Here is a 10,199-nt window from a genome sequence, read left to right as displayed (position 1 = left end):
GTTTATTCATTTAATGTTGTTTTTGACTGAAATTAAACCATCTTTAGTGGCAATAAGTACTCAGAATTAAAAAATAAATTTCAAAAAGGAAGTTCTCCAGAGAGCACGTAGTCCTTCAACCCTCAGGGAAAAGGTCCACCTGGCCAGCTGAGATCTGGAAGGTTTCAGATCCTCGGACAGGAAGCAGTGACATAAGGCTTCTGCACTTGCTCAAGTCCTGAGAGAATGAGCTGGAGAAATGAGCCAGGGTCAGAGGTCAGGTAGGCTAGTCGGGTGGAAGGTACTGGGTGGATGGAATTACGGCTAGGGAAGCACATCCAGCCCAGAAAGTCTATTCATGGAGACCTGAGAGTTGGTGGTAGGTCCAAGGAGCAAAGCCGGAAGCAGGACCACAGAAGGGAGAGTCTGCTTGGAGCCTCTGCAAGGAAGAGGCTGATGCCAGTCAAAGCTAGGCCCATGTGGGCGTGAACAAACCCAAGACATCAGGAAAGATGTGTCAGATGTCTGGAGGGCAGAAGAAGGCAGCAGCCAGTGACACAGGAGCTCTCTCACTGGACACACAGGACAAGATGAAGGAACAAACCTGATACCTTGATACTGAAGGAGCCTCAGTTTTCCCATCTATAGCTTTCTAGTAGAAGATCACCTGTTCAAGTAGGGTTCTATCAAAAACCACTCCCTCAAGTGATTGCAGTTACAGTGAGAGATGACAGAATTCAAAAACTGAGGCTGCAGAAGAAGCAAAGGAGAGAAGCTCCTCTATCTCATATTAGAAAACCCAGGACTGGGATGGAACTGGGATGGAGAAACACCCACTGCTGGGGACAGTTGTCTTGATGGTGGCTGCAGCCTGGTGCGGGGAGGGTTAAGCATCTTGCCTTTCCCACACGCCCTGAATCTGCTTGTCCTCCCACATTTACGTCTTCTGAAAAATATTCAGCCTGCAGCCTGTCTCATTTGGTGCTCCAGGCCCTCCCCTTCCCCCTCCTTTGGCTCAATGCAAGAGGAAGGTCAGGGAACTTTGGGAAACGGGAAACTCCAAAACTCCGGACTCTGGGAGAAGGGTCAATGGGAAAAGGCGGGGCTTTGGGGACCAAGAGAGAGGAGAAAAGGGAGATGAGGGGGTGAGAGGGGACAGCTGCCAGGGAGCTGTTGGAGGGACCACACAGAAAAAGGCCTCGCTAAAGCAACAAACCTGATATTTCTCAAGGTACCAGAAAGAGGCTGGGGATTTGGGACATGGAAGGAAGACCCAAAAGGAGGAGAAAATGGCTCAGAAAAGAGGCTGTAGTGGCCATAGCCAGCAGGACTACTTCCCGGCACTGTTGGCAGGGAACTCTAAAACTTTGCTGGCCCCAGGAAACAAGGCCTTGCAGAATGGGAAGGGCTAGTTGGATACCAATGGAAATTCAGAAAGGGGCACTTCTGTCCCCAGGGATAGGTCAGACCACCACCACCATAGCTCCAAGAGCTAAAGAGCATACACCATCTTTGCAGGACCATAGGACTGAGGTGAAGTCATGAAGTGCCTGCTGATCTCCCTGGCCCTGTGGCTGGGCATCATGGGCGCACATGGGACAGAGCCTGAACTCAGTGAGGTACAGCGCAGGGGCTTGCAGGTGGCTCTGGAGGAGTTCCACAGACACCCACCTGTGCAGTGGGCCTTCCAAGAGATCGGTGTGGACAGCGCTGACGAAATGGTTAGTGGCGTGACTGGGTAGAGGATGGAGGCGTTGCAGCCCTGGGGACCAGTGAACTCCCAGAAAGTTTTACTGGGAAAGGTCCCCAGCCTGCCACCCTCCTAGGGTGTGCCAGTTCTAAATTAAGGTGTTCGGGGAAAGGAGTAACATCCAGGAATTACCTGCTGGCCTTCTTCTTGTCTGTCTGTCTGTCTGTCTATAGGTCTTCTCAGCTGGCACCTTTGTGAGGTTGGAATTTAAACTCCAGCAGACCATCTGCCACAAGAAGGACTGGAAAAAGCCGGAGTGCACACTCAAACCAAACGGGGTGAGTGAAGGGGCTCTGCTAGGGTAGGAACTGGAGTCCAGAGAAGCACTGTGCTCATCGCTGGGGGCTGTCTGCAAAGAAGGGAAGATGGAGGGAAAATAGAAATTTCTCCATCAGAGTGAGTCCTCCTAAAGAAGCTTCTCTGTGGAGTTTATCCTGTATCCTGGCCAGGATCTATATAGAGCCAGTTCATCAAAGGGTTTCACAGTAACTGCCCACCCTAAGGGTGACACTGCTGCTATGGACTGACCTCCGGCTGGAGGGGCAGCACTTTTGAGTTAAGGTTCTCTAACAGCTTTGTGGGTTCACTGAAGGTCCTTGTTCCCTCCCGGGGCTAAGGGAAGGGACTGGATCATACTGGCAATTTAGCGATATAGCGAGACTCTTGGTTTCAAAGACCTTTTGTTCAAATTAAATCTTAAAGGAAAAATGTAAATAAATATGAGGCCAAGGTGTTAAGGGCCCTTGCTGTGTAAGCACAAGGACCTGAGTTTGAATCCCAGCATCCACATGAAAACAGCTGGGCGTGGCTACACAGGAGTATACCCAAGGCTTGTTGGGTGCCAGTCGTACTACAGGTTCAGTGAGAGATTTTCTGCCAAGGGGATAATAAAGCAGAGTGGTGAAATGAGACACATACATGCACAGGCATGAGTACACACACAAACACACACACACACGCACACACGTACACAGATACACACACACCAGAGAGAAACAGAGATAGACAGACACCATCTGAGGAAGATTTTTGCTTTTAAACATGTTTGCACACTAACACAGGACCTTGTGAATATGCCCATGGAGTCTACTGCCTGTGAGCAGTACACATATGCATGCCCACACAGGAATGATTCCTGCACAGGCTAAAGTACTATTGTCTGCAGCCGAGCCAAGGGTAGCACACACTTGAAATGCCACCATTGGAGAAGTTAAAGTTTTAGACAGTCTGGGCTACTTCTTGAGACTATGTCCCAAGAATAGAACTTCTAAAATCTCCTATCCCAGGATAAGTTGTGTGTCCATCTGGCTTGCATGTCACCTTGCCCCTTGGATTTAGTTACGTTCCTGTTGCTGTGATAAAATACCATGACCAAAGCCAACTTAATAATAGGAAAGGTTTATTTTGGCTTAGGGCTCCAGAGGAATAAAAGTCCATCATGGTGGGAGGCAGGGAGATGGGGATGCCAGCAGGCATGGCTGCCAGAGCAGGAAGCTGAGAGCTCACCGCCTTCCGTGTAAACAGGAAGCACAGTGAATTGGGAGTGGTCCAAGGTTTTAAAATCTTAAAGCCTGCCCCAGTGATGTCCTTCCTCCAACAAGGTCAAACCTTCCAAACCTCCCCACACCGCACCACCAATTGGAGACCAAGTATTCAAATATCTGAGCCTATGGGGGACATTCTTATTCAAATCACTACAGCCCTCCTCTCTAGTGCCAGAAGGGCTAGTCTCCATCCTGACACTCCTGTTCTCTTCCCCAGAGAAAGCGGAAATGCCTGGCCTGCGTCAAACTGGACCCCAAGGGTAAAGTTCTAGGCCGGATGGTCCACTGCCCAATACTGAAGCAAGGGCCTCAGGTAAGAAGGAAGAGAGGTTGGGGAGAGGCCTGGAGGGACAGATCAAATCTGGGTGTGTGGAAGAAGTACAGGAAACCTGGAAAGAAGAGTTGGGTAGGGGGCAGCTGGGACATTCCCCTGGGGGTTGTGGCGGTACCTCCGGACTTCCTAGGCACTGCTGCAACAAACACTGGTTCTAGCAGGAGCCTCAGGAGTCGCAGTGCACTAAGATAGCACAGTCTGGAGAGGACCCCCGCAGCTACTTCTTCCCTGGACAGTTTGCCTTCTCCAGGGCCCTGAGACCCAAATAAGCCCTGGACAGGTAAGTGGTTAATGGGGAGAGCCAGCCCTCGCATGGAAATTGGGCTGAGGGAGGAAGACAAGGGACATGTGAGACGTGAAAAAAAGCTAGGATCAGGCCAAAACAACCTCCTGCACACCCAACCTGGCTTTCCCTTCTTCTCTAGGACTTCATCTTACTCCCCGTACAGCTGTGGCAGTACCCAGCAGAAGCATGTCGCCTCCCAAAGACTTTCCAACTCCAGGCTAATAAAACTGCTGAGTCTGTTCCTTTCCGACCTTGTGTTGTTCTTCCCCCAGCTCGACCTGTAATATAAGGAAAGCTCAAAGACTGTGTGTGTGTGTGTGTGTGTGTGTGTGTGTGTGTGTCTGTCTGTCTGTCTGTCTCCACACTTCCTGCTTAGTACCAGAAAGAAGCAGGTAGGGTAAGTGTAGTAGCCTCCCACAGGACCACAGCAGAGGTACAGAAGCCTGTGTATTTGCTGAAGAAGAGACAACAGGCGATACATATGAGCACGGGACTATTTAATAAGAGTTAGCAGGTGGCAAGTAGCCTTACCCGCAAAGCCTTAGGTGGGGCATCTGAGGGAGCGCAGGCTCACCATGCCCGGAGCCCCCAGAGCCTGGCTGCAGTGTATTTGCCAGATAGTGAGGGGATCTCTTCTACCTTCTAGAGGTGACCTAGAAAGCGTTCTCCTGCGGGCGTAGGAGGGCAGGAAGTGTCCTTGGAGAGATGTAGGAAGCTCTCAAGAGAGTGATGAATGAACAACCTAGTTTGCAGGTTCGGTGACCAGAAATAAATAAATAGAGAGGCAAGGGCATGGGGCAGGGAAGGAATGTCTAAGATCAGACGACCTTGGCTATGAGTTGCATTCAGAAGACAAAGGAAGAGCTGGTTTCTGCAGGGCTGAGAGCCTGCTGGGCCTGGGCCAAGCTCTCACCGGCCTGACGATCCAGGTCAAGACATTCCTGCAGTGAGTCCTGAAACTGCCGGCAGGCCTCCTCCAGAATGGAGCTGCTCCGGATGGGCCAGGACTCCCAATAGCCGGGCTCTACCCATGGCTGGGCCTCGATGGCTCTGGGGCCTGGGCTGGAGCTGGAGCGCAAGGAACTGTCCAGGTCTCGGCATAACTGGTATAACTCACTGCCCCGCCCACTCACACGTTCCCCATCTATGACTTTGAGGCCAGGCAGCAGCTCTCGGACCCCAGCCCAGTAGGAGGGATTTGCACATAGCGGGTTGCTGAGCCGAGCCAAAGGGTCCCGGAGCCTCAGGTGCTCCAGGCCCTGCAGCCCAGCCAGACACTGCAGCTGGGCAGGAGTGGTCAGCAGGTTACCAGCGGCATTGAGGCTCTGCAGGTTCTCACAAGCTGCTAGTGGCTCCAGCCCTGTCAGCCGATTATTGGAGACGTTGAGCACAGCCAGCTGGCGCAGGGATGCCAGTGGGCCCAGGTGGGTAAGTGCATTGCCTGATAGGTCAAGCCACTCAAGGTTCAGGCACTCCCCCAAACAACCCAGGTCCATTACCCCTAAACCCCGAAGTTTCAGCAACAGGATGGAATCCAGGGCAAACTCTCCAGAGTGGGACTTCAGCAGCTGGGGTGTGATACTCAGTGCCTCAGCCTCTCCTGGCTTCTCTCCAGGAGGCTCCATGATACCGAAGGTTCACACAGCCACAGCAGGGCCCTGGCAGTGCTGTTAGTCACAGGGACGCTGGTGCCTCTGAGGATCCGCTTGCTGCTCTCCCTCAATTCTGCTTGGGCCCTAAAAAAGAGAGACAGACAGTCAGGCCAGCCTCTCCTGGGCATGCATCCTGTGCAGCCCGGAATTGCAGCATGCCATGCAGATGGCACAAAGTCCTTACGCTCACAGAAACCAGAAATGTTAAACACACAGGGTTGTCGCTTTGGGGGGGGGGCGCTTGTTTTCTGCTCATAGGACTGTGAATAAACGTGGTTAGCAGCCTAGGTGACCTCTGTGCTCTCTGTGTGAATGAGCCCACACCAGTCTGGAACCTTAAGATGGCACAAGTAGTCTATTTATAGAACCCATCTTTATGGAAGAGGGGCATCTACTTTGAAAAGAGTGTCCGTGTAGTTATGCCCTTAGTTTTACTGTGCACATGGGATTGTGCTACACCAGGAAACTGTTTTCCAATATTGTACAAGCTCTGAGCTCTGTTGGCATTGGCAGTGTTCTAATGTTTTTTTTGTAGGTGTAACTGCCTGCCTAGCTCAGACTGCCTAGTCTGGGCCCCCAGCCAAAGTCTGCAGTTTGGAATGAGGCCTGCTTTTGTTTTCCTGCCCGTGTGACCCTGTATCCTCTATGGGCAGCAACAGCACTGACCCTCCCCACAGGCAGCCTTCTCTCACTGATGTCACACACACTTGGGCTCACTGACCCACAGCCACTAAAGATGCGCTTGCCGCCATCCCCCACACTCCAGAGCTATGTGAGGCACTCCTTTTTGCTCCAAAATGGCTTCCGGGACTTCTCTGCCTCCCCCGGCTTGCCCTTTGGTACCGTGATGCCACAGCCTCAGTAACACAGTGACACTGTCCAGCACACAGTGACCGTTGCCGTCCTGCTGATCTCTGAGAAGTGGTGTCGAAGAAGAAGGGCCGGGTGGGGAGCAGGGAGACTTGGTTAGGGGCAGCCTGGAGGTAGAGCAGTATGTAACTAGCTCACCCCAGCTCCTCTGTTAACTTCCACCCTGTCCTACCTTCCTTAACTTCAGTTTCCTCAGTACCCAGGACTAAAAGCTGAACTACCCCTCAGGCCTTAGAGCCCCAGCCAGAGCTGCAAGTTGGTCTGCATCCTCTGGATACCATTCTAAATGGTGATAATGTTGGGAAAATGGAAATAATATTTTTGAGTGAATGAAAGAAGTTATAGCACATCCTTACCTGGGTCTGCATTCCAGGAAGGTGGTAATGACCTGTTGTCTATTTTAAAACAAATTCAAGCCTGAAGTGGTCATGTAAACCTGTAAACCTATTTCTGAGGGGTGGGACAGGGTGGAGGAGGGCAAGAGGAGTGAGAATTCAAAGCCAGCTTGAATTCCCTATTTTAAAAAACAAAAACACCAGCCAGGTAGTGGTGGTGCACGCCTTTAATCCCAACATTTGGGAGGCAGAGACAAGCGGATTTCTGAGTTCCAGGCCAGCCTGGTTTACAGAGTGAGTTCCAGGACAGCCAGAGCTACACAGAGAAACCCTGTCTCTAAAAACCAAAAACCAAAACAAAACCACCAACAAACCAGCCAATCAACAAAAAGTTAACTTTTCAAAATGGAACCCTTTAGGGTTAATAAAGATGTATCATAATAGTCGCTGGAAAAGTTAAGTAATGATGGTGCTGTGAGCCTGGTTTCCTCCAAGGAGGGGATACTTACTGTTAGTATTCTGTCTAAACTCCACCTCCTCAGCTACCTGGCAACAGCCAGGTAGGCCTGCCCACTATAAAAGGGGCTGGTTGTGTAGCGTGAAAAATTATAGATACTGGGTATATAGAATCCTTTTTAGATATAAAATATTCTTTAGGCTTTCTTTATAAAGACATGGAGGCATGAAGCAAGTTAAGAATGTGGACAGACTAGTTACGGGAACTGGCTAGAATGCAATTTAGCCAGGTGGAACCAAGCTGAGAACCATAGTGACAGGGCAAGGCCGAAGTAACAGAGCAGGACCACATTCTTGAGAAAGATAAGCGTACAGAGAGTTTTCACCTGATCCTGACTCACGTAGGTTGGGTTCCTTTGGAATGTTCTGCTATTTTTATGTTATGCCACCTAACAACCATGAGCCCCCTCCCCATTCCTTGGTTTGTGGTTTTTCCCCTTAAAAACCCCTCTCAAACTGGCTGTCAGGATCAATTCAGCTCCTCCGTGGGCATACGAATTGACCGGCAGCTAGCTGTCACGCCCTAATAAACCTCGCAATTGCTCTGGTACACAGTGTCTCGAGCAGATTACTGGGTGGCTGCGACTTTCTGAGACTTGAGTGAGGGTCTCCCCTCTGAGGAGGTCTCCAGTTGCCCCCTCTTCTCTCTCTTACCCTCTTGCTCTCTTGTTCTCTTGCCTGTAGCTTCTCTCTGCCCCCCTCCTCCCTTCCCTTCCCCCTCTCTCCACGTGGTCATGGTCGGCCACTACACCTTTACTTCTCTGCTCGCTCTCTCTCTCTCTCTCTCTCTCTCTCTCTCTCTCTCTCTCTCTCTCTCTCTCTCTGCCTCTACTACCCTCCTGGCTCCCCTCCCCATGCCCTGAATAAACTCTATTCTCTGCTGTACCAGTGTGTGACTGGTCCCTCAAGGGGAAGAGATGCCTGGGCATGGCCCCCTGAGACATCCCCTTCCCCTATACCTCTCCACACACCCACAGAACATACTCTTTATCTTTTTATAAACACTCCAGCGGATGTCTGCAGGTTTACATCAGACCAGCTAGACTTGCTTTCCCACGTGCACAACCACCTGCACAAAGGGCTTGGCTACCCGAGCATTCAAGGGAGGCGTTCCCTCTCCATCTCTGCCTGAGACCTGTAAAGTGAGTGCTAGCGGTGCCTTCTGCTACAAAAACAACTAACATGAACGTTGTTGTGATATGGGACACGCTTGCTTTTCCTTGCCCACCGCAAACTCTAGCCGCCAGAGACACTGGGCAGCAACTTCCGGCCGCTAGCAGGAAGTCCCGCCCTACTGCCACTGCTGCCCAACCCCCTCCCCCACCCCACCCCACCCCACCCTCGCCAACCATATGATCCAGCTTTCTTATTCTGGTCCTAGCCAAATGTTTCTTTGCTAATACAAAAAAATGTGCTTTTCTCTACCTACACAACCCGCCAAAGTTACTTAAGACAGGATAGGAAAGGCTCTGTCTTAGTAGATTTTCACTACTGCTATTAAATTCTATTCAGTTACAACCATCTTGTCAGAAGTCTGCTAATAGTATATTTAAGTTTATGGCCAACAGAATTCCCAAAGCCTCTAACAGTTGACCCAAGATGGTTTCAGAAGACTTGTACACCAGCCACCTAGAAGATACAGCCTGGATTGTATGTGATAATATAGTCACTAACAAACACAATGGGCTAAACTGGATGCTCTGAGTCAAATGACTTAGCTAAGTCAAACCAAGGTAAGTCATTTCTTATTTCTGCATATCCATTCCACAGAAAAAAAGCCCTGCATCTTCTGCGCTTGGAAGCCAAACTGACTTCACCCAAGAGACTATGGAGACCATGGGAACTGTTGGCTAGTGGACTCGGTCATTTTTTAAAATAATATATAACTGGTAGATTGTTGTTTACTCTTTATCAGACTTCTGACTACATTGACAGCTAAGCTTTCACAGACATTATCTGTTACCTCATTTCCTAAACTCAGTTGCCATCAATTAAATGCTTCATATTTCCTCTTCTTTCTATGCCACTGTCCTAAATTATCTGAGTTCCTAGTAACTTGCTTAACTCTAATAAAACATTCCACTATACAATCCAGCAAAGGTTCATCTTAAAGACTGCTTATGTAGTTAACTCACGCTGTTATCTCTTTTGTAAACTTATAAGCTACAGGAAACTCACTCAGATCTACCTCTCTTGGACCAAATAGATGCCATCCAGAGAAGTACATCTGCCTAAAGTTCCCACTTACTACCTATAACAAAGGGTGGGATCCCTCTGGGTTTCAAGTGTACATCTTAGAAAATTTTTCTTTCTCCCAAATGTACTTAATCTTATTCCCTACATCTTGAAAGTCCAGACACATCTAGAACAGCTCCAGAGAAGCAACCTCTAGATGTTCCATCTCCTGTCACACACACAGCTGCTTCTACTGGACCTGTCCCTTCTGACCTATCCTCAGATGGCTCCATAGACCCTGGACAGCAGGAAACAGCCAACTCTCCTAAGACAAACATCCCCCATACCCATTCTTCTAGGTTCTCCCTAAAGACACGTTGCCCCCAATGCCAGCAGGAAGTAGCCAGATATCACGACGACCCTATTCCTGCTCGCTGTCACCTCTTTCTAATTTTTCTTTTTAATTAAATCAAAACGTGGGAATGTTAGTATTCTGTCTAAACTCCACCTCCACAGATACCTGGCAACAGCCAGGTAGGCCTGCCCACTATAAAAGGGGCTGTTTGCCCCCTCCTCTCTCTCTTACCCTCTTACCCTCTTGCTCTCTTGCCTGTAGCTTCTCTCTGCCCCCTTCCCTTCCCCCTCTCTCCACGTGGTCATGGCCGGCCTCAACATCTCTACTTCTCTTTCTCTCTCTCTCTCTGATATTTCTCTCTCTCTCTCTCTCTCTCTCTCTCTCTCTCTCTCTCTCTCTCTCT

The 10,199-nt window shown here is 49.9% G+C and overlaps 2 protein-coding genes across 3 annotated transcripts in view; one reads left to right on the top strand and one right to left on the bottom strand.

Annotated features, from left to right (window-relative positions):
* The first annotated feature begins 1,001 nt into the window (after positions 1 to 1,001).
* On the top strand, positions 1,002 to 4,141 carry Rarres2 (retinoic acid receptor responder 2). Of its 2 annotated transcripts, none has more exons than XM_028784759.1 (6): positions 1,002 to 1,210; positions 1,498 to 1,700; positions 1,903 to 2,007; positions 3,491 to 3,586; positions 3,769 to 3,887; positions 4,033 to 4,141. In XM_028784759.1, exons 2-5 carry the CDS (start codon positions 1,521 to 1,523, stop codon positions 3,874 to 3,876), a joined length of 489 nt encoding a protein of 162 aa, XP_028640592.1. In that variant the 5' UTR covers positions 1,002 to 1,210; positions 1,498 to 1,520; the 3' UTR covers positions 3,877 to 3,887; positions 4,033 to 4,141. The 2 variants fall into 2 exon arrangements, with proteins under 2 accessions (XP_028640592.1, XP_028640591.1); XM_028784758.1 differs by having other exon boundaries at positions 3,766 to 3,887.
* Lrrc61 (leucine rich repeat containing 61) overlaps positions 3,112 to 10,199 on the bottom strand; it is a 22,125-nt gene continuing 15,037 nt past the window's right edge. The window contains exon 2 of the mRNA XM_028784756.1: positions 3,112 to 5,629. Coding sequence (XP_028640589.1) covers positions 4,739 to 5,518 — 780 coding nt within the window. The 5' untranslated portion in view covers positions 5,519 to 5,629 and the 3' untranslated portion in view covers positions 3,112 to 4,738. The remainder of the gene's footprint in view (positions 5,630 to 10,199) is intronic.

Source organism: Grammomys surdaster, unplaced genomic scaffold, assembly GCF_004785775.1.
Source record: "Grammomys surdaster isolate TR1022 unplaced genomic scaffold, NIH_TR_1.0 124820, whole genome shotgun sequence".
In the NCBI taxonomy this organism is placed as follows: Eukaryota; Metazoa; Chordata; class Mammalia; order Rodentia; family Muridae; genus Grammomys; species Grammomys surdaster.
Note: the sequence above shows the minus strand (reverse complement) of the source record. Positions and strands in the feature narration are given on the sequence as shown.